Raw genomic sequence first — 23,966 nt, 5'->3', positions numbered from 1 at the left:
TTTGCCATAGTTTTTTTCTGTAGTGTTTTCTACCACCTGGCAGAAGTACAGAATGTGCACTGCTCAACCCTAGGAGGCACCACTTTCATGGTGGTCCATGTGAATGGTGTCCCTAGAGCGATGCCGTGCACAACCTGTGCAGCCGTACATAGCATACCTGCCATCAGACAGATGGCAAATCTTGCTTTATTCATTTATAGGACTATTTTGTTTGCTGATGTATCCCAATGCCTGTAATAGCACCCGACACATAAAGGACACTCAGTAAACATTTGTAGAATAAATGAAGGGATGGATGAATGAATTTCTGTTGCTCTCAACAATGCTGCACTTTGAGAGCTAAGTTGAAGTGGGAGGGCAGAGGAGCCCTGTGTCCTGATGGATGTCTATGAGAACATTTCCCTCAGGACTGGAAGAAGCCACATGGAGTGACCTCTAGCTCCTTCTCAGGGTCCTTCTGTAGATGCTGGGAGTCCAGCTGACAGTATGCTGAGTGCTCTGTCACCATTGAAGAGGAAATTGATTTTGCTCCTCAAAACGGTTGTTTGTTCTCTCCTACCCTCCTCCCATTCTTTAGGTTCCCTGGTTGGGGGGTGATAGGACCCTTGACACTGTTGGTCATTCCTTGACACACCGTCAGTGCTTGTAAGTTGTTTAGCTTCTCTGCAGACTGAAACCAGGCCAGTATCGGCTCGTGCCAAACTCCCTCGCTTTCCTGATCCTCAACACAAAGAAATCTTTGGGCTGAGAGATGATGGTCCGAGCACATCACATGATGACGGTCCGACATCACATCCGCTAGGGCTGAGGGACAGGGGAGGAAAGGATGGGATTGGAGCAGACCACCCTGGAGCTGAGTTCCGTCTGTTCGGATGGTGGGGGTTTGCTGAGCCTCAGACCCTCATCTGTGAAATGGGTATAATAACAATGCCTGCGGCGCCTGGGTGGCTCAGTGGTTAAGTGTCTGCCCTCGGCTCAGGTCATGGTCCCGGGGTCCTGGGATGGAGCCCCGCGTCGGGCTCCCTGCTCCGCGGGGAGTCGGCTTCTCCCTCTCCCGCTCTCCCTGCTCGTGTTCCTGCTCTCGCTGTGTCTCTCTCTCTATCAAATAAATAAATAAAATCTTGAAAAAATTAAAAAAAAAAAAACAATACCTACCTCCCCGGGTTTTTGGCTCAATAGGATGGCATAGTGCCATGAAGGCAGCCCTGGTGATCTATTTTGGATATAAATCAAATCGTTTCATTCTCCTTGCTTGAAACTGGTCCCTGGTCTCCAGTCACATTTTGAATAAAGTTCAGACTCCTCCACATGGCCTCATCTGATTATCCCGCCTGGGTCTCTCCTCCCGCTCCCACTTACTTAATACCCTCACTCCACAGCCTTCTTTCTGTTCTCCGACACACACAGCTTGTTCCTGCCTCGTGGCCTTTGCACTTGCTGTTCCTGCTACATAAGCATCCCGTGGCCAGCTCCTTTGTTTCACTGGGGTCTTTGCTCAGGTGTCAGCTCCTCGGAGAGACCTTCCCTGCCCACCCCACCTCTAGTAGCCTTCCCCCCAAACACACACACGGTTGATCTGTCCTGCTCTCTCAGTTCCTCTCTCACCCTCCAGCACATCTTTGTGTTTCATTTTCTTCAGAACACCGGTCACTAGCTGAATTGAAATTTCTTTTTCGTGGCCCTCCCCCTCCCCTAGAATGTGGGCTCCATGTACAAGGGACATTCACTGTCTGAGAGCAAAGAGACAGTAGAGCACAGTGCTCAACAACAAGAGTTGGCAAACTATATCCATCTCATGGGCCAAAGCTGGCCTACACCTGTTTCTTTTTTAATAAAGTTTTATTAGAACACAGCCATGCCCATCCATTGACATAGTGTCTGTGGCTGTTTTTGTGCTGCAGCAGCAGAGCTGAGGAGTGACAGAGACCATATGGGCCACAGAGCCTAAAACACTGGCTATCTGGCCCTTTATAGGAAAGTTCGTTGGGTCTAGAAAAGTTTGCCTCTGGTCTAGAACATGGGCTCTTGAGCCAGACCGCTCAAGTTCAAAGCCAGCTCTATTCCCTAGCCACATGACCTCAGTCAAGTCATTTTGCCTCCCTGGGCCTCTGTTTCCACCTCTGTAGCATGGGTGTAGTATGAGTAATACCTCATAGCATCAACGAGTTCATACATGAGAAGTGCTTAGACCTGAGCCTGCTATGTAGCAAACAGTCTTTGTAGAGTAAATGAATAATAAATATCATAATAACAATAAATTAAATAAATGTCTTTTGAAGAACCGCTTCTTTAGAAACACATTGCTAGTTGTGTAAGAATGCCCTCTCAGTGGACAATAAGCCAAAGTAGCACAATCTGGGCAAATAATGAGAAGCAGAAGACTCCCAGTGTTGAGGAGGGATGCGTCGGTGCTGGATGGAAGCAGTGGGCACTTGTTGGGTGGCAGGCCCTGTTCTAAGCACTTATATATGAACTTCCAGAAATGCACTGATCTCCTGTGCCATCAAGTGGCCCTTGGTCCTGGACAGTGAGTCACTTACCTTAGGGTAGCCATTTCCCAGGGTCTGTCTGGAACTCTCCCGGTCTTAGCACTCAAAGTTCAAAGTCCCAGGAGTTTCCCAAATCAGGGGCAAATCAGGACAGTGGGCCCCCTGCCCCACATCCAGATCTACTTACTTATGATTTTTTTTTTTTTTGGCCTTTGAATTTATACCCTCGGAAAATGCTTTAAAAGCTGCCAGATACCTCCAGCTGAAAGAACATGTTTCGAAGGATAAAAACAAATCAAAGAGTCTGAGTTGTTGCTTAAAACGCCCAAAGAGGAGCCAGTTCGGACATCTTTGTTTGTTCTTTTAGATTTGAACATGATTTTATCATTTGTAGTCAGCTTGGCTCTTTTGTGACTCAGTGGTGACAGGATTTATCCTACAGTTTTTGGGGGGAACGTTCTTGTTAGTACAAATAGACCCATTTGCTGAGCTAAGAAGATCTTTTCTATTTTCTGTGTTCTCCTGTGAAACTGCCAAAGAAGCCAAGTTGTTGGTGGGTTTTTTTTTTAACTTCACTGTTTAAACATGTGAATCAAACTGTTTTTTCTTTACAACCATCATTTTCTTGTCTTCCTCTTTTAAACAAGCTGATCTGTTTTCCAGGAGTTTCCAAGTAATTAAACCCAATTAAAATCATTAAATTCTTTCTTTTAATGACAACTTTATTATTAAAAGCAAACCACAAGGAGGAGATTTACCTGGCAAAGCCCTCCATTGTGTGCTAATCCGTCCCTGACCTCTGGCTGACATGTCCAAGAGATAAACCCCACAGAATAGTGAGGCTGGTTTAATGAATAGCTTTAATTAATACTTTTCTTCCTTGTGGCAGTGTAATTATTTGTTCAGCTTGTAAACAGCTACTTGGCAGTGATTTTTTTAAAGGCCCAGTTGGCTTGCACGGTGTGATGGCTTTGATTGGTTTTGTGTGTTTGTGTTGTTGTGTTTTGTTTTGTTTTTTCTTTAAAAGAAGGGGAGAGGTTCCAGAATATAGGTGCAGAAGTGCATTGTCCTGAAGTTTGGGATGTCAGGGTGATCCACACAGAAGGAAAACAAGGCAAATGCTGGTGGCGGCTGCCTGTATTTGTGAGAACCCTCTCCAGAGCAGGCAAGTCTGCAAGCCCGGACAGGGTCCCCGCCAGATACAAGCCTGGCGAGCGGCAGTCTGGTGCTAAGAGGAGGGGGGGCCGGGAACTGCAAAATGCCAGGCCAGCTTCCCACCCCACGTGTCCCCCTGCCTTCGCTTCAGGTGACGGTGGGGGTGATGCTGGGTGTGGCCAGGGAGGCCCCAGAGCAGCAAATTCTGTGAATAAGAATGACAAGCCCGCGGGCAGTGCATGTCCCCTGCCTGGCACTGATCTCAAGTGCTCTCCGTGTGTCTGCTCACTGACTCGCCATCACTCTAGGCAGGTGCTGTGGTTACCCCCGCCTCCCACAGACAGGAAACGGGCCCCGAGACGTGCCCACAGTCACACCTTGTAGGAGGAAGGGCAGAGCCCAGGTGTGCAGGCAGGTGTCTGGCTGCCGCAGCGGTTCTGAGCCCCTGGGTCACACTGCCCTTTGGGATACAAAAGTGGCACCTTTCAGTCAGCTGGGTGGGAGATTTAGGTGTGGTTTGTTTTTTGTTTTTTGTTTTTTTATTTAATTTAGCTCATCACTTAGGAAGCTAGTTTCATTAATAAGGTTGCTCACTTATAAATACAAAGTTGATTGACACTAAGGACTCAGCCTTTTCATTATTTTTTAATGATTTAGAGCAGCGCTTTTCTACTGAGGGTAATTTTGCCTCCCGGGTCCACGTGACAAAGTCTGGAGGCATTTTTGGTTGTCAAGACGAAGGGGGGGAGGGGTGCCACAGGCACCCAGCGGGGAGAGGCCAGGGATGCTCCCAAATACCCTGCAATGGACAGGACGCCCCCCATGACACAGAATGATCTGGCTCAAAATGTCAACAGTGCCAAGGATGAAGAACCCTGATCTGTGGAACTATGGAATCCTCAAATTTTTCATTCTAGAGACGTTTTGTAAACACACAAAAGTAGTCCTTTTTTTTTTTTTTTTTTAGGATTTTATTTATTTATTTGACAGAGCACAAGCAGGGGGAGTGGCAGGCAGAGGGAAAGGAAGAAGCAGGCTCCCTGCGGAGCAAGGAGCTCCACACGGGGCTTGATCCCAGGACTCTGGGACCATGACCTGAGCCAAAGGCAGATGCTTAACCAAGTGAGCCACTCAGGCGCCCCACAAAAGTACCCACCCCTAATAGGTGGGTTCATTTACCTTGCTTTTAATTAGTTAACTATGTTAATTAGTTATCTTAGTGATTTTGACTGTTGACCATGCCACCAGAAGTTTTTCAGAAACACACGTAAGGTGTAAGAGTTCTCAGCCCAGCATTAGCTATTGAAGAACTTTGCGTGAGTATGTGAAGACCCCTTCCCAAATTCCCCAGACCCCTACCTCGATTTGTTACACGAGTTTCTTTAAGAAAATGCTTCATGAGGAGCACAAAGCAGGGTTAACTTATTTCTCCATCCAAGAAGCTTCGTGCTAAGTGTTCAGATGCCTCTTTCAAGCCACCAAGACTCCCCCAACACTGGGAGCAGGCCAAGCTGTGTCTGGAGCAGGAAAGATAAGCAAACAGTCCAGAAGGACTTGCATCTGGGACTGGGTCTGCTCAGAGACTGCAACTGGGTTTAACACTTAGGATGTCAGAATCCCAGCAGCTCGGAGCAAAGACTGTGGACTGCCCCGTCCTCATGTCCAGGGACCGATCATGGCATTCCTCCAGAGACACCCCTGATTAGGAGGAAACAGGCATCACCTGAGAATCACCGACCATGGATCGCTGTGAGAACAAGGCAGCATGGACAGAGTTGTTTTTTGTGTGATTGTTGGATGGTTGGCTTCTGAAAAATACTTGGGAAGCACTGCATTTGATAAACATTAATGGACCGAAAGAGGCCCAAAAGCCGGTGACCAAAATGAGTCTTTCTGCAGTACATCTCCTTTTTGACTCCTAAATGACATCCTAAAAAGTTATGGGCTGTCAGTAAATGGGAGGAAAGGCTGGGGGCAAAAAAAGGACTCAGAGCCCTGCAGTGGCGGCTAATGTGATCTGATTTCCACTCTCAGCCAAGGTGTCTAGTTCCCGCAGCCTGGCCTTGGGGGCGGAGAGGAGGGCAGCTGAGAAATGAGGGATTTACCGGGGAACTTAGCTTTTCCATATCAAGTCCAGGAAATGAAAGGCACAAATGCTCAGAGGCAATAAGGGGAGATCCTTTCCCACCCCTGGGCCCTCCTTTTATCCTCTCTGAAGCCCAGCAGTTATTAGAAAGGCAAGCCAGCCTGAGACCTGAGGAAGGAGGCGGGGCTGATTTGTACAAAGCAGCTGCTTGTCATTTCTCCCAACTTTGCGAGTGTAATTTAATTAAATGAACCATTTATTTCATTAAAAGTAGACATCAACAGTTCTAAATCAGGCATTTACAGAAAGAAAAACCTGATTATAATCTGCCTTAAGCCTCTTCTCCTGAATAAAATACTTTATGCTGTTAGTTCCTGTGAAGACGTAGTCCATGAGTAAAGTGGGTAAGGTTTTGGTTTCTTAGTCAGATAGGAGTTTGAAACCCAGCTCTGCCGCTTATTAGCAGTGTGACCCTGGACAAGTCACTTCATTGCTTTGCATCTTGATTTCTCTGTAAGACAGGAAAAAGGATTTGAGGAGGGAAACTGGTAATGTGTGTAAAGCTCACATACACTCATACATTCGTTTAAAAAATACTCACCTGAGCTCCTGCTGTTTACTGGGCTGTGTTCCAGGCTCAGGGGCCATAGCAGTAGCTCTCACAGAGCTTGCCTTCTGGTTGAGGGAGAAGCACCAAAAATCATAAATAAGAAAGATCGTTTCAGATCGTGATAAATGCTGTTAAAACCTGTACCAGGGTAAGGGATGTAGAGTGAGCATGGTTGGCATCAGGGTTAGATGGAATGATCGGAGAAGGCCTGTCTGGTGCTGAAAGTGGGAACTGAATGTCATGAAGGAGCCAGCCATAAAAGCACTTGGGGAAAGGAAATTCCAGGCAGAGGGAACAGCAAGTACAAAGGCCCTGAGGCAGGAGCGGGTTTGGCAAGTTCAGAGAGCAGATTGGTGGGTTGGAGAGAAGTAGATGGTGGCCACTAAGAGATGTTAGCTTTACTCGGAGGGCCAGGGGAAGTTAGTGGATTTTAAATGAGGAAAAACAGCTCTGATTTTTGTCTTTAAAAGGGCACTCTGGCTGCTTCCTAGACCCCAGATCTGGGGGAGAGGGGAAGCTAACTGTCTGTATAGGTAGCCTAGCACACAGATGCGCTTGTCCTCTTCCTCCCTCACGTCTCCTTCTCTTGGTGAGGGACTAAAGGCCCCTGGGAAATAAGGTAAAGCACTAAGCACAGGGCTTAGCACCTAGTAGGCACTCAAAAACCAGGAGAGCTCTAATAAAGAGTATTATTATTTGGAGGAAGTGTCTCTTAATCCTTCGCTTTTGAAGAGATTGGGGAAATTGAGGCATAAGGACAGAGGGACGTCCTGGGGCTGACAGGTGCTTTTGTGAACTGCAGCCGCATGGGCTCTGCTCCCTCCCACCCCCCGCCAGAGAGTTTCCTGCCACGAAGCACACTGTAGTGACATTGGCCGTTCCGAGGATCCAGAGGGCATCCTGCAGGACCAGCCAAGAGAGTTCTTGGCTTTGTGCAGATAGAAATCAAATACAGCCCGGAGACAGAGCAGAGCTGACTGAATAGTGTGAGTGATAGAGTATAGCAGAGTGTCTGAGAGACTCTGAAAAGGAGAGGTGAGGCTCCCCGCCGCTTGGGGTTAGGGGTTTACATTGGAAAGGGGTCCGGGGTAGATTTTCCATCTACCCTACCATCAATCCAGGGTAGGGTTCCATCAAAGGTGAGAGTCACGTGAACAATAGGTGTTAATCCATAAACCACCGAAGTCGGGTGTTGATGCCAGTGTCAACTGAGGTTTGTTCAAAACTAGTGTCCTTGAGCTCAGGAATCCTGTTCTTCTCAGATATTATCAGGTGTTTGAGGGCCTAGGAGGAAACTCAGAGAACGATTCACTTTCTTGTTCCCCCCCTTGAGACGGGGACGTCGCTTCTTTGGTTGACTCAGATGCAAGGTGAAATGTAGAGGAGTAAACAGGGCCTAGCAGAGAAACAGCAGAGTGGAGCCTTTCTAAAATGGAGTCTCTTCTGCTTCCCGATCTCGGTAGGGGACAGTGGACAGCATGGTTGCCCTTGGCATCAGGATTTGAGTCACTGCTTCGCTAACAGATTTTCCTAAAGCAGATTTCAACTTGACCACCCCATCCAAAGCCCCTTTTTATTTTTTTAATTTTTTAAAAGCCCCTTTTAAAATAAATAACTTAAAATGCCCTATTTACTACCCTGAAATGAAAATCTAAATAATACAGCCCACCCACTCACGACTTTAAAAAAAAAAAAAGGAATATAATCTCTTGAATGTAAGATAATGAAAAGAAATAAAAGAAAAAACATTTTAATATGTATTTCAGTATGTAAATACCCAGGCCTGACCACAATAGGAGACACAGTGAAGGAACCTGAAACGTGTATCTGCTTCTCATTTAAAAGATTTGCATTTAAGAGAGGAAAATCCAGAGCCATTCTGTATGACTGGAAGAACTGGGTTTTTATGGAGGTTCTAGCACATCGGCATGATTGGTTAAATCATTGCCCATTGGCGAGTGAACTCAACCTCCAGCCCCACCCCTCTCCCTGGAGGTCAGGGAATGGGGCTGAAAGTTCCAGCCATGTAATCCGTTGTTGATTTTCCTGGCAGCCAGCCCCCATCTTTAGGGACTTTTTTTTTAAGTTTATTTATTTGTTTGTTTGTTTATTTATTTGACAGAGAGAGATCACAAGCAGGGGCATCAGGAGAGGGAGATGCAGGCTCCCCGCTGAGCAGGGAGCCCGATGCAGGGCTTGATCCCAGGACCCCAGGATCATGACCTGAGCCGAAGGCAGACCTTTAACCAACTGAGCCACCCAGGCATCCCTTTAGGGGCTTTTCAAAAGTCACCTCATTAACATAAACTCACTGTGGTCCAAAAAGCCTTGTTCTGAATAACGAGACACCTGGTTCACTCTTAGTGCTTTCATCACTTAGGAAATTCCAGGGTTTTAGGAACTCTGTGCCAGGAAAGGGGACAAAAACCAAATATATATTTCCTATCACACACTCCTAAGTACCACTACCCCCCCCAGCCAATTATTAGGACCACCAAAACCACCAGACTACCCTCTAGGAGGATGGGCCACCTCTGCTGAGAACCACTGCCTTAAAACCTGGTACGGGAGATGATGTGCCCAGAAGAGCAGCATTTTGTAATTTCGTCGTTGCCTAATGTGGAAGGCAGACCAGTGGCCTCTGAAAGATGTCCACGTCCAGTCCCCAGGACCTGTGACTGTTATCTTCTATGGTAGATGTGATTAAGTGGCCCCATTCTAATCACAAGGGTCCTCACAAGAGGGAGGCAGGAGATCGGGGCGCTCGGTAAGAGCTGGGAGGGCAGAAGGAAGAAGTTGAAGGCGGAGGCACTGGGCATGTAGGTGGACTCCAGCAGCTGAAAAAGGCGGCCCTGGGGACCTGACACCTCTGCTTATCTTCATGCTTACCTTCCAGGTACAGTGAGTGGAAAAGATTGCCATTTATGTCGTGATAACAAGCTTGTTTCTCAACTGCATGCGTTTAAGTTAAAAAAGCAGGGACAGGTAGCTGAATTAAAGGAAAATGTTAAGTTAGCCCAGTTGCCCTGCGGTGGGACAGAACCTTGCAAAGGTGTAATGAGTATGGCTGTAGTTTGGAAAATACCAGGTTAAACTATTGCATGGGAATTTCCAAGCAGGGAAAGTTTTCTAATGGAAGATTCTGGACCCTGCCGCTTTTTGCTAATAATACCTAACACCAGGAGCAGGTCATCACACATGCATTATCCTCCAGGATTCCTTGGAGGGATCCACTGATTGTATTCAGATGAGGAAACTGAGGCCCGGGAAGTATGAATATCTCATCCAAGGTCAGGTCCTTGGGGAATGGCAGCCCCCAGGATTTGAACTCGGGTCCCACTAACTCCATGATTGATGCTCTCAGTGATTTTTGCTTCATGGAACTGCTTGCCTGTGGCCACTTGCAAGCACACCCTCAAAGGTGGAAGCAGTTTGTGGTGGTCATTTGCAGGAAGCCAGTTGCCTCATTAGACTGTGCTTGTGTGAAAGAGAGATTGGTGCTCTCAGACCAGATAATAACCCGGATCTTGGCTTATATCACCTTGGGGAGAGGCTGTTAAGAGGTGCCATCAGAAGACAAGACAGTCTTTCTAAAGTGCCGCCTGGCAAAACTTGGTCGTTGTTAAGATGTGTAGAAGCACTTGAGCTTGCCCACTGGACACTGGCAATGTTGGAAACATCGGTTTTGCACAGACACGGGGAGATGGCAAAGCAGAGTCAAAAATTTTAGGTTATAAATAGTGACAAAAACTCAACACACATTAGTTTAAGCCAAAAAAGGAAAATGTATCCGCTCTTAATGATCAACATGTCCAGAAGGAGACTTCAGAACAGTGGGATCCTGTCCCCAAATAATTGTGTATGAAGCCGTGTGCCTTGTGAGGGAGGCTCCACCCATGTGGTGACAGAGGCGGCTGCCAGCATCCTCCGGCGGAGGTTCTACCAGCTCAGCCACGGCAGGGGGTCAGAAGCTGCCACTTTCCCACCGGTTACAGCTAATATCCTAGCGCCAATTCTCAGGGGCTCCCACTGGCCACATGGCCATCCGGGAACCAGTCACTATGGTTCTGGCCAGGCCTGGGTTATGAAATCATCCTGGGAAGCCGATAACGGGTATTAGTTTTACTAAAAATTACTAACTGCTTATTTACAGACTTGAAAGTTCGTTCCCAGAGAGATTAGGTAGCTCCACAATATCAGGCCGCTGCCCCTTTTTCTCACCAGTTGGTGTTTTTTCAAAGTGTCTAATAAAGACCCCGTGTCAGGGGCCCTCAAGACCACCCTCAGGCTTGATGAGCTGCTGGCAGGACCCACAGGACTCAGAAGAGCTATTATGTTCACAGAGTTTATTACAGTGAAAGGACGCAGGTTAAAATCAGCAAAGGGAAAAGGCACGTGGAATAAGATCCGGGAGAAAGTAGGCACCAGCTTCCAGAATCCTCTCCCAGTAGAGCACAGATGTTCCTCTAAATTCTGCTGGCACTGATGTGACAACACATGTCAGGTGTGGCCAACCAGTGGAGCTCACCTGAGCCCTGGGGTCCAGGATCTTATTGGGGTCCATGCTATAGGCACACAGCACCTCAGCTACTCAGACTCCAGCCCCCCAGAACAAAAACAGGCACTCCCCGTAATCCCACTGTTAGCAGAAACCATCTGATCAACTAGCATCGCGTGGCCCAAGGCTCATCTACCAGGAGCCAAGGACCAGTCTTGAAGACTGACCTGCTTAAGAATGCACAGGGTTCGAGCAACCCAGGCCTGCCCAGTTAACCCTTTCTGGACAGCCTCCAAATCTTCACAGCAGGGACCCCACAGGAAACCAACTGAATGGCTCAGCTTATATGGAGACCACCAGATACTGGGCCCGGTCCATCTGGATCGTCCAGGGGAGACGTCACACTTCTTTCCAGTCACACAGCTGAATCATGGAAGGCGGACACTGCCTCAGAGCAAAGAAGCTAAAACAGGCATCATGACATAACCAGAGGATTGTGGAATCTGGTGTCAGATCAGACCTGAGTTCTAGTCCCAAAGCTGCCTCAGGAAGAAATGCATTTTATACCATGACCCATCCCTCCCCACCCCAACCCTCCCTCTGTCTCAAATACACACAAGCACACACTCCAACTGAAATAGAAGTTCACCATTACTGTATATGACATACTCTGGTATTTGTCATCTATTCTAGGGATTGGCAAACTTTTTCTATAAAGGGATAATAAGGGGCGCCTGGATGGCTCAGTCAGTTGAGCGTCTGCCTTTGGCTCAGGTAGTGATCCCAGGGTCCTGGGATTGAGCCCCACATTGGGTTCCCTGCTCAGTGGAGAGCCTGCTTCTCCCTCTGCCCCTCTCCGCCCCTGCCCCCTGCTCATGCTCTCACCCTCTATCTCAAATAAATAAATAAATAAATCTTTTTTTAAAAAAATAAAGGGATAATAAATACTTTAGACTTAGGCTATAGGCTCTGTGGTGACTATCAACTCTGCCATTGTGGCGCAAAAGCAGCCATAAACATTAAGAACAAATGGGCCTTGCTGTGTTCCAATAAAACTTTATTTACAAAAACAGACAGCAGGCCACAGATTCTCTTGTATTTCTTCCATTTTTTTTTCTCTTATAATGCTGGCCATTAAAGTAAACTTTCACTTACGCTATTATAACCAGCACTTTGAAAAAGCCATCTGATCTTTACAACAACCCTGTGTGGTAAGTAACCCCATTTTACAGATGACAAACTGAGGCATGCGGAAGTTAAGTAACTTGTACAAGGTCATCTAGCTGGTAAGAGGTGGAACTGGCCTTGGTCGTAAGCAGTCTGGCTGAGAGCCCACTCTCTTAACCTCTACTCCAAAGCACTCAAAAATTAGCTATTAATCTTATTACTCAACCAGCTGTGAAAGAACCCAAAGGCCCATAGTCACCTAAGGTTTCAGGATAAAATTAGGACGTGCCTTCCTTTTGTTCAAAGAGTTGTTGTGATGTTGAATAAATAGTGTGTGAATCTCACTTCTTTGAATGAAACATGCATTGAAACCATCTACAACCAAAGCGCGCTACATGCTTAAAAACAGAAAACGGGTAAGTTCAGGGAAGGAATTTCGATAGTGGACAGGTAGAGTTACTCTTAAACAACCGTTTGGTAAAAACTTGGACTCCTTTTGAAATGAAAATGTTACCTCCTAACCAATGGGGGTTGGGAAGTAGACCTCCAAGAATATGGCCTAAAATGGGGAGCTTGTCAATTTGGGCACAATGGAGATTTGGTATTAAACAGCCCATCGTCTTAATTAACCCGAGTAACGTTTGTGTTCAGAACTGGAAACCTCCAAGAATCCGTTTGCCGTTTTCTTCATTCGAGTTTGTTTGACATCAGATTAACTTCCTCTGAGGAAAGACTTTTGTTTTCATGCTCTTACCCTATCCCGTCAATCCAGGAGATACAACCGTGCGTCACCAGACAACTGAATTACTGATCCACAGGGCAGATCTTAGAGCAGCCCGTGTGGAGAAAGTCCCCCCATCCTCCTCTTGTTAGAGAACTTCACCAAGAATGCATAATAATTAGATTGCAGAGCTGCCTCCCGGTCCACAGCATTCGCCGAGGCAGGGTGCCAAAGCTTGGAGCCTCCGCATCCGCCTCCTGAATGAGCACACGCACAGCCCAGCTGGCCACGCCAATTTCGGGGATCGTTAGAACACGTTGAAAAAATCTGCAGTGCCTTTGGTTTGTCCCCTCTCTGGGAGAGAACCACCCCCAGACTCTCAAGTCAAACAGAGATGACCTTCCGTCCTCCCAACCCCACCCGCCCCCAGCACGGTCCTTTGATGGACAAGTTACAAATTGAAGCTTGTTTTGGGGGGGGAAAAATCCCTTTTCTCCGTTCTCCCTTCTGGTTTAAATTGATCATTTGTTAAAAACAATCTGTGTCTGCTGTTGCTTATTTAGGAAATGAACTTAAACAAGCTGGTATTTTTTTAATCCAAAGAGTATGTTGTGATTAAGAGGTGGTTTTCGTAAAGTAGCACCTGGTTTGGGGTGTTCCTGCTGGGTTTACAGACGCAGGTTCCTTGGGTAAGTGTTTGAGGACATGGCCCGGGAGATTTTGATAATGACCAGTGCTTGTGGAGTGCCTGCTGCATAAACCTCACCACAACCTCGGGTGCTAGAGGGGTCAGAGTGGGTTTGAATGGGTTAGTGGTCTGTTTTTAGCCGAAGAACATGGCGTGAAGGCTTCCCTGTGTTAGGCTTTATTTGACAGGGAGACGTGCTAGGGATCAGGAAAGGATCCCCCTCCGAGCTACACGGAGTGACTGAAGCCAACAGACCAAGGTGGTGCAAACGTGGAGTATATTAGGAATGGACTCGGCATGCCGCACGAGACAAAACCGGTGGCTTTCGTCTTGCCCTCGCTCGGGGTGGGTTTCACATTAATTACTGCTCAGTCCCCACTCGTGTGTGTGTGTGTGTGTGTGTGTGTGTGGTTTTTTTTTTTCTTAGTTTCTCAGTCTTTGCAATCCTGGAAAAACATTTTTTTTAAGATTTTATTTATTTATTTGAGAGAGAATGAGAGAGAGAGAGAGCATGAGAGGGGGGAGGGTTCCGAGGGAGAAGCAGACTCACTGCTGAGCAGGGAGCCCAATGCGGGACTCGATCCCGGGACTCCAGGATCATGACCTGAGCCGAAGGCAGTCACTTAACCAACTGAGCCACCCAGGCGCCCATGGAAAAACATTTTCTACTTGGATAAAGTGGTCTGGCTCAGGGTCACACTCTGTTACTTAACTCCTGGGACAACTGGGTTATTCTAGACTTTTCCACCTCTTAGAGCTAGTTTTTATCAAATTCCTTGAAAAGAGGTCCCACTTGTGGAGTTCAGAACAATCTCCACCCAGCATGCAGGCAGATTTTAGGAAAACCTGAAACAATGAGAATTCTCAAAGAGTAGATGGGTATTCTAAAGGTTCTCCTCAGAAGCATCTGAGCGTGTTTCAATTTTTGTTTGAAATTTTTTAAGAAGATTTTATTTTTAAGTAATCTTTACACCCAACGTGGGGCTCCAGCATACAACCCAGAGATCGAGAGTCTCACACTCCACCAACTGAGCCAGTTGGCACCTCAAAATTTTGTTTTAATTTTTAATTATATGGTAAGTATGTGAATCTCTTCTCTTTCAAAACATTTTAGAATATTCTAGCTTGGGGGCGCCTGGGTGGCTCAGATGGCTAAGCATCTGCCTTCGGCTCAGTTCGTGACCCCAGGGGCCTGGAATCGAGCCCCACTTCGGGCTCCCTGCTCAGTGCGGAGCCTGCTTCTCCCTCTGCCTCTCCTGTTCCCTCCCCTTGTGCTCTCTGGCTCTATCTTTCTGTCAAATAAATAAAATCTTTTAAAAAAAATAATAGTCTAGCTCGTGCTAAAGTTCACTTTCATCTTCACCTCTAATTCCTGTCCCCTCCTCTCTGCCTTCCAGAAGTAATTCCTGTTCTTACTCTAGCTATATCCTTCCAGAAATTTATAAATATGTAAGTGCCTGTGGAAAATATTTAGTGGCATGGTATGTGTTTCTAGTAAATGCCAATAACATGCAATATATAACTTTCAGAAAACTCTTAATTTCACTCAATATTTTTTTATATGTCCATATTAATACGTGGAGATGTGCTTTATTTCTTTCAACTGAATTTGGTTTTCCACCAAACGAATATACTACATTTTATTTCTCTAGTAACCTTTGGCTGGACAGCTAAACTGTTCAATCTTTGGTATTTACAAACAGTTCTGTAACGAACATCTTATTACATGGCCCTTGTTCATCTGCATGGGTTTTTCTCTAGAGTAGATAATGGGAAGTGGAATTACTCAGTATGTTCCCTTTTATTTTTAATTTAGCTTTCTTTTAATCCAGGAAATACATGCATATACTTTAAAGCTCATATAGTTCTACAAGAGAAAGTGTTAAGAGAAACAGCAGTCCCCAGTGGACCCCACACAAACCCTTTCTTTCTGCCCACAGGCAACAACTTTCAACCCTTGCTGATTCTTTTGGTACTTACCTCCAAATTTCTAAGTAACCTGATTATGTTATTATTTCTTGATTTTTTTTTTCCATTTTAGGCATGCTCCCTGGCTTCCCAAACTAGAAGATGAGAATGTAGCCCTCTTCCCCTGCCTGGCCCCCATCACACACATGCAGACTCCCTCCCCACATCCTGCCAGTACGGATAAGACGTCATTTCAGCTGTATCAATATTGAGTATTTGTCTTCTTCTAGCTACACAAAATACTTTTCACAGACAGGCCATTCCATATACAATAAGTGCTTTTCCTGTTTTATGCGCTGGCCTGGGAGTTGACATTTTTGTACATAAATCCTTTCAGCGGATGAGCGTGGACGGCAGCTTCTTGCTCTTGTCTAGCACGCAGAGGGCTGCTCATCTGTCGTTAGGTGCACGGCCTCGCCAAGAAGTAACGTGCAATCATGCAGGGGTGAAATGGTTTGGGGGTGAGTAATGTGTGGAAACACCCCCCAAAACCCTTTCCCAGGTCACACACCAATTCCCAGCTTGGCCCTGAAACGTTTGCTTTCCTCATTTTTTCTTCATTTTTCACTGAGTATTCCACTCTGCCGCCTTCCAGCCAGGACCCAGAGTGCTAAGCTTTGGCTTTCGGGGTCCTAATGAGGTGTTTCACCTAATGGCTGTGTTCCTGGGCTTGATTCTTCACAGTTGTGTGTGTGAAGCTGAGATCACCAGCTACATTTTTTTTCTTTTTTTTTTTTTTTCAGGGTCAAAAAGGGTTTATGTTGTTAATTATTTATTTTTATATTAGAAGTAAGACAGCCTGTCGGTGAAAAATTCAAGCAGGTCCCCTTCATGCCTCCTGCCACTCCAGCCCCTCCAAGGCCTCCACACAAGCAGTGCTGCTCTGGGGCCACATGACCTGGGTTCAAATCCCAGCACTCACCAGCTGCAGGGCCTTGAGCAAGTTACCTAACCATTTTCGGTCTCAGTTTTCTCATCTGTAAAATGGGAAAATAATAATGCTCAACTCATAAGTCTTTGTGGGATTTAAATGAATTAAGTAAAGTTAATTTGTCCAGTGGCACAGAGAAAGCATTTAATGGCTATTAACCTGGAATATTACTAAGTGTTGTATATCCTTTTAGACCAGGGGTTCTTAACCACATTGAAACTGGGTGGGTGGAGAGATTTCAAAATTCCTGATGCCTGGACCCCATCCTCAGAAATTCTGATTTTATTGGCCTGGGGGAGAGCCTGAACATCAGGATTTTTAACATGCCCCCAGTCATTATAGTGTGCAGCCAGAATTGAGAACCATTGTACCAAGTATTTTTCATGTGTATTAGTTAGGTTAGGTGAGGTTATGCTGCAGTAACAAACATTCCCCCAAATGTCATCTACTTCTCTTTTATGGTACATGCCCCTCTGATCTGTCACAGCTCTGACCCACATTATCTTTTCTCTGGAACATTTAGTCTCGTGAAGTGGGAAGAGAGAGCATGACCAACCACTTGCTCTTAAAGCTCTGGACCAGAAATGAAACATAACTTCTGTTTACATATCATTACCCAATGCAAGTCACATGGTCACATCTGAGTTCAACAGGGAGTGTATATATCAGGGGTTGGCAGACTTTTGCTGCTAAGGGCCAGATAGTAAATATTTTAGGCTTTGCAGGACACAGGATCTCTGTGGCTCATGCTGACCTCTGCCTTCAAAGTGCAAAAGCAACCATAGACAATACACTGTTTAAAAATGTAAAAAGTCGGGGTGCCTGGGTGGCTCAGTCAGTTGAGTGTCTGACTCTTGATTTCACCTCAGGTCATGACCTCAGGGGTCATGGGATCAAGTCCCACGTTGAGCTCCATGCTGGGTGTGGAGCCTGTTAAAGATTCTCTCTCCCGGGGCGCCTGGGTGGCTCAGTCATTAAGCGTCTGCCTTCAGCTCAGGTCATGATCCCAGGGTCCTGGGATCGAGCCCCACATCGGACTCCCTGCTCCACGAGAGGCCTGCTTCTCCCTCTCCCACTCCCCCTGCTTGTGTTCCCTCTCTCGCTGTGTCTCTTTCTGTCAAATAAATAAATAAAATCTTTAAAAAAAAAAGATTCTCCCTCTGCCCCTCCCCCCACTCGCACACACGCATGGGGGCTCTCTCTCTCTTAAAAAAAAAAAATGTATAAAGTCGTTCCTAGCTCATGAGCCACACACAAACAGGCAGCAGGCCAGATTGGGCCTGTGGCTGTAGTGTGCCAAGTCCCGGTGCGGATCGTCCTCCTACAGGGTGCCCACCGCAGCATGTGTATGGGAGAGAGGGAGAGAAAGGGACCCTTTGACTGCACAGTTGGGTTTCACACGTTCTACTGTGGTGGATCTTGCTTTTGTTACTTCATATCTTGGTGCTAGTTTCATGTCAGTAACTCTCACATGACTTTACTTTTTTAGTGGCAGCCTAGTTTTCCGGGGTATGGAGGGACCCTAATGGGGTTTTGTCTGCTTGCTTTTATAATTAAAACTCTTGTGAGAAAACAGTGATGTTGCATGTACGGGAGGAGTACAACAGCTTCCACAGAGAGACTGTAGTAAAGAGAGAACCAACATGCCCGCTCTGCCGGTGGGTTTTACCCAGTCTCTGCTGCTTCCCTTTAGTATTGCAGGCTTCCCTGGAAGCGGAAAGGCTGGGAGGGGCCCTCCTTTCTTGCCGCCATTCCCGGATCTGGCAACGCTGAGCACAGTGGCAGTTGCAGGGGCATATGGGGGAGATTGCAGTACTAAAAAGGGCAAGGAGAAACCAGGGGCACCTAGGAGTGAAATCTCGGAAGCCATCCAGCAGCATCATCCTGACCCCACGCGGAGACACAGCCTAGACCGCATGGGAGTCCATCAGGAATGTCTGTGACTGCCTTTCAGTCGGCGGGGGGGAGTGTATGGGAGAGAGGCCCTGCTGGCAGGTGACTCTGTCCCTTCTTTCTACCAGGACACCACAACGTCGGTGCGCATCGGCCTGATGATGGAAGAAATGATCTTCAACCTTGCAGATACACATCTGTTCTTCAACGACCTGGAGGTTTGGCATTGCCGGCCCGTTCCGTGTCATAGTCCCCATGCTAAATGACCTGCGTCGGGTTTGGGGGAAGAGCCCTTGTCCAAATCCAGGGGGCAGCCTCCCGAGGCCAGCGAGGCCGGCCCCTCCATGGATGGTGGGGTTTTAGGGGCTAAATTCAGAAGACCCCTCTCCGCTCTGAGCTGCCTTTTCTCTTTTGTGGTTTTCCTTTTTCCTTTGGAGGCTAGAAATTTTTGCTGACAACCCCCAAGAAGGCACAAAACCATGGCCAGCAACAGACAGTTTATTGAAAACACACTTGGCCAGCTGATCTCCCCAGCTTCCCCAGGCGACTAACGGGCTTCTCTCTGCTCTGGCAGTTTCGCTAATCCAATAAAGGCTGTGTCGTCTCTTCCTCCTGAAACTTACTATTTAATAAGTTTATTAAGGCAAATTAGTACAGATCCTCCTGGGTCAGTAATAATTAGCAGTGGGCCAGGATGGAAGCTTTTAAAAACAATTTACATTCCCCTGAAAACATGTTTTACGAAGACAGAGAGCAAGCCGAGGGACTGGTGCTTATTTAGTATCTGCTCCTGTGCCCTGAGGCAAGTGGCAAAAGAGATGGGGGAGGGGAGGGGAACAACGTCAGAAATCAATTTAACTCCTTTGTTTATACCCAGCCTGTGGCAGAAAGATTTGAGAAGAATTTCAAATGGAAAACATATTTAAAATTGAACTATTAAAGCAAAGCAAAGGAATAGAAAGCTAAGTTAACAAATAAGGGTAAGGCACTGTACCAGGAAAATCTAGCTCAGGCCAACTACTGCAGTGAAGTTCAGAGTTAATCTCTCTTGAGCTCCCTGGTAGCCAAAGCAAGGAAGGAAATACAATGCATGATTTAACCTCTGATGAAAGAGCAAGCAGCTTTCTCCAAGGTGAGAAGGTTTTTTGGCTGATAAGAGGATTAATGTGGGGATCTAATGGCTTTGTAAACTGCATTTGCATTTTTGGTTTACCAGATTGAAAAATGAAGGTAATCTAAAATTATACTGTGTATGAAAGAACAGTCCTGATTATCTTAGCAGGAATATTTTTTCCTGGAATCAAAAATCCCTGGGACTAGCCTGTGAAGTAGAAATATGAAGGCTCTGAATTCTGATCTGGCCTGGTTGGCCCAGAGCATGACTGGTATGTATCATCAGGAAGGGATACAGGTTCTCCTTTCTGGTCTGTGGTCCTAAAATTCCAGAGGAGGAAACCCTTGCTGAAATGATCAGTCTTGTGTTCTGTCCAGCCTAGGCAAGCCATTTGGGCCTCAGCCTTCCTATCTGTGAAGTGGAATGGATGTTCTCTGCCCAACATCTTAAATTCAGTTAATTAACATACAGGGTATTATTAGTTTCAGGGGTAGAGTTCAGTGATTCTTCAGTCTTATAATCGGTGCTCATTACATCACACGCCCTCCTTAATGCCCATCACCCAGGTACCCCATCCCCCATCCCCCCTCCCTTCCAGCAACCCTCAGTTTGTTTCCTATGATTGAGTCTCTTATGGTTTGTCTTTCTCTGTGATTTCATCATGTTTTAAATTTTTCCCTCCCTTCCCCTATGATCCTCTGTCTTGTTTCTCAAATTCCACATATGAGTGAGAGCATATGATAATTGTCTTTCTCTGGTTGACTTATTTCGCTTAGCATAATACCCTCTAGTTCCATCCATGTTGTTGCAAATGGCAAGATTTCATTTTTTTGATGGCTGAGTAGTATTCCATTGTATATATATACCACATCTTCTTTATCCATTCATCTTCGTTGGACATCTCGGCTCCTTTCACAGTTTGGCTATTGTGGACATTGCTGCTATAAACATTGAGGTACAGGTGTCCCTTCGGATCACTACATTTGTATCTTTGGGGTAAATACCCAGTAGTGCAATTGCTGGGTCGTAGGGTAGCTCTAGTTTCAACTTTTTGAGGAATCGAAGAGAGGATCTATGTAGAAACTCATTGATGACAAAGGAGAACATTGGCGTGGTGTGTTGCTCTGTTGAGCATCAAGCCCAGGACTGTCCCTTCAGCCAGATGCAACGTGCAGGCCCACTTTACAATGACCTCTCGTGTCTTGGGGAAAAAGAGGGGGGAGGGAGGGAGAGAACTAATGAACAAAACAAACATGGCAGTTGAATTCAGCAAGTATTTATGGAGCCTAATGTAATAAAGAGTCAGCTGATTGCAAATGACAAAGCCTGACTGGCTTTAGCAAATGAAAGGAAATTATTGGCTCTTGTGGTTGAAAAGTCCAGGGTAGATTTAGTCTCTCAAGATCTCCTCCTTAAAATGTTGGCTCCATGAGGGCAGGAACCCCAGCTGTGTCACCCTCAATCCCCCGGGCCTCAGCAGTAAACAGCTAAACAAATCCATAAATGAGAAAGTTAATTTAATGAAAAGGTCATGAAGAAAATAAAACAATGAGATGTGCTAGTGAGTGGTGGGAGAGAGGGGGTAGGCTTGGGGGGGGGGTCAGCATTCTCGAAGGAGTCAGGGGAGGCCTCTCGAGGAGGTGACGCTTGAGCCAAGGCTTGAATGATGACAGCAGCCAGCCAGGTGGAGATCTAGAGAGGTGGGACCAGCACATGCAAAGGCCCTGTGGTGGGAAGTGTGTGAAGGCCACAGTGACTGTAGTGAATGAGTGAAAGCACAGGGGTGACTGAGATAAATGAGTCTGGAGAGGGAGGTGTGAGCCAGACACGGGTCAGGGACATCAGAGTTTATTCTAAGTGCTGTGGACAGCCGTGGGGCCAGGGAGCATTAAACAGGAAAAGCTGCGTGATCTAGTTTATGTTTTAAAACGACTGCTCTGGCTGCTGTGTGGAGAACGGGCAATAGGAGGCGAAGGGTGGAGGCTGGGAGACCAGCAAAGAGATTATTGCAGTTGTCCAAGCAAGAGAAGAAAGCTGGGTTGCATCAAGGTGGTAGGATATAGGCTTCGGGATGGCGGTAAAGCCAGAGGGCTCCTGGTGGGTTGGATGGGGGCACAAAGGAGAGAGAGGAGGCGGGGGTCGGGGTGGCTTGGCCTGACCAGGGCGACAGTGCCATGCTCCGAGATGGGCAGACAAGGCAGACGTGGGAATGCGTGGGGAAACCCATCCTTCTGTCGAGGGCACGTGGGGTTTGAGGTGTCTGCGACACCCGGGAAAGATACCGAATCGACGGGCAGAGGTAAGAGTTTGAAGTCCCACACGGTAAAAACGCCAGACACACAGCGGGCGCTTTATCGACGTGGGTTGAACCTGAGGCTCAGAGCCAGGCATTTCACTGGACTGATGTGTGTTTCAAGGCAATGTCTTTAGTCTCGCCGCCTGTGCTGTTCCTCATTGGCCCCGAAGTGGGAGTCACGCCTCCTGGCGAAGGATTTAATTCCCAGCTGGAGCTACTCAGGGAAGCCAGTTTGGTTTTATTCCCTAAATGTTTTTCAAAAATGTCCCCGGTGCCAGAAGCCCCCAGGGCACCTCAGCAGAACTGAAACCGTGGTGCACAAGGGAGAAGTTAAGACTCACACAAGGAAAAACCGTCAGCTTGCTGGTGCAGGGAGCCCTTGTCCAAATCCAGGGGGCAGCCTCCCGAGGCCAGCGAGGCCAGCCCCTGCATGGATGGTGGGGTCTTAGAGGCCAAAGTCAGAAGACCCCTCTCCGCTCTGAGCGTGCAGTGCCATCTTTAAGTAAGGGAGTTAGCTTGGGCACGCAGCAGCGATTTAGGGAGAACTTAGCATCTGCCAGGCCCTCTGCTAAATGCTGCAGATTCAGTGGCAGATGATACACAGCAAGATCCCCGCCCTCAGAGCACTGACCTTCCGGCTGGGGAAGCAGATCATAAACAACTGAATATATAATGTCAGATAAAGTGCCCCAAAGAGAGACCAGCAGAGTCAGGGAGGAGACGGTCATGAGGCTGTTACTTCACTTGACACAACCAGGTAAGGCTTGTGCCACGTTGGAGCAGACACCTGAACGAGGTGAGGGAGCGGGCCATGTGGGTATCCGGGCAGGGAGTGTGCCGGACGGAAGAGCAGGGCAGAGGCCCTGAGGCATGGTCCACGTTGGCAGGTTCCGGAAACAGGGAGGCTGGCCCAGGAGCAGGGAGGATTGTGGTGGGCAGTGGGAGTGGGAGCTGGGTGCAGGTCACATGGGGCTCTGGGCCATCCGAAGGCTTGGGATAATCTCAGGGTGACAGGAAGCCATTGGAGGGTTTTAAGCAGGAGAGCACCAGCTGACTTAGGTTCCGAGGCTCCTTCAGTGAACAGACCAAAGAGGGCAAGGGTGGAAGCAGGTATCTGAGTTCTGTCAAGTCAGGCACCCAGCCTCCCATGTGAAAGCACTCAAGGGGAAGAGTCCAGAGACAGGGTAGGTGCCAAGTTCAGCTTATCTCCGGCTCTCCAGGACACCTGTCCTGAGCTTAGGGCAAGCACCTTCTAATCCGTTCCATCTGCCTTGGAGTCCTGGCTCCACCCATGCCTGGCTGTGTGCCCGGGGCAAGGGTCTCCCCTCCTTTAGCCTCAGTTCCCTCATCTGCTCAACAGGTAGAAGAAAAGCCCCGAGCTTCCAGGGTGTAATGATATTGGGGGAGAGATGAAAGCTGCCCGCACGGAGCCTGGCCCGCTTGCACGTGCCCAACAACTGGGCCTCTCCACCAGGGGTGCGGCGTGTGCCTGGGGGCTGGGCAGGGGGCTCCATGGTACCAGGGCAAACTGTTTCATTTAAATCGTTAGACGTTTATTTTACTATGAGCTAGAAAAATACAACTAGCTTGCCCACCTCCTGATTTCACAATGGTTCAAAAGCAGTGCACGCAACACAGAGATATGGCAAGGTCATGACTCCAGCTGCTGGAGCTTGGGCATAAATACCGCCAACCGGCTCCCTGCTCCGGGCCACCTCGCCTTTGTGCAGGAGCCGCTTAGAAGCTGGGGCAGGGGACCCCTCGTTCAAAATGTTGGCTGGGTCGCAGGGCAGGGCGCGGGCTCAACTGAAACTCATGCGCCTATGGCTTAAGACCTGGGCGACCATCCTCAGGGCTCACGGAACTGCGCTCACCCTGAAAGCCCTTTCGTGGGGAGCCTCCCGAGCTGTCACTTCCTAAAGGGCTGTGGGAGTCACGGCCAAAGCTGATGCTGGACCTAGCCCTGCGCCTCCATCCCAGCTGAGCGGAGGCTCTGGGGGAACACAGCTAAGAGAGGCTTTGACTTCCAGGCTCAGGCTGCAGGGGAGGAGATGCCAGTCAGCATGGCCGCGGGGTGAAACCAGCATGGCAGATCCGCATTAGAGAAAGTACTGGCCTCACTTTTGCCAGGCTTCCCTCTTTCCCCTGCCTCTGCCTCAGCTTGTGTGTTCTCTCTCTCTCTCCCCCCACCTCTCTCTCCCCCTCCACAGAACCTCGTCCATCTGTTCTTTCCTTTTCTCTCCCTCCCTTCCATTTTTCCATTTTCCTTCCTTCCATTCTTTGATCCCTCTCTCCCTCCATCTGCCTGTATTTCCAGCCCATCATTACCATCTGCTTAGCCTTTTTTCCA

The 23,966-nt window shown here is 47.6% G+C and overlaps 1 protein-coding gene across 4 annotated transcripts in view; it reads left to right on the top strand.

Moving 5' to 3' along the window:
- The window catches only part of EYA2 (EYA transcriptional coactivator and phosphatase 2), a 267,975-nt gene that overhangs the window by 194,094 nt on the left and 49,915 nt on the right, over window positions 1-23,966 (top strand). For 3 of the 4 annotated variants that reach the window (XM_025875419.2, XM_073880317.1, XM_073880318.1), the window contains exon 10: window positions 18,335-18,424. The exons of the other annotated variant lie outside the window; for it this stretch is intronic. In XM_025875419.2, coding sequence (XP_025731204.1) covers window positions 18,335-18,424 — 90 coding nt within the window. The remainder of the gene's footprint in view (window positions 1-18,334; window positions 18,425-23,966) is intronic. 4 annotated transcript variants of the gene reach the window in all.

The sequence above is a fragment of the Callorhinus ursinus genome, unplaced genomic scaffold, assembly GCF_003265705.2.
Source record: "Callorhinus ursinus isolate GAN/ISIS: 27379988/994484 unplaced genomic scaffold, GSC_fseal_2.0 scaffold38, whole genome shotgun sequence".
Classification (NCBI taxonomy): Eukaryota; Metazoa; Chordata; class Mammalia; order Carnivora; family Otariidae; genus Callorhinus; species Callorhinus ursinus.
The sequence above is the reverse complement of the archived record's forward strand: the minus strand, read 5'-3'. Positions and strand labels throughout refer to the sequence as shown.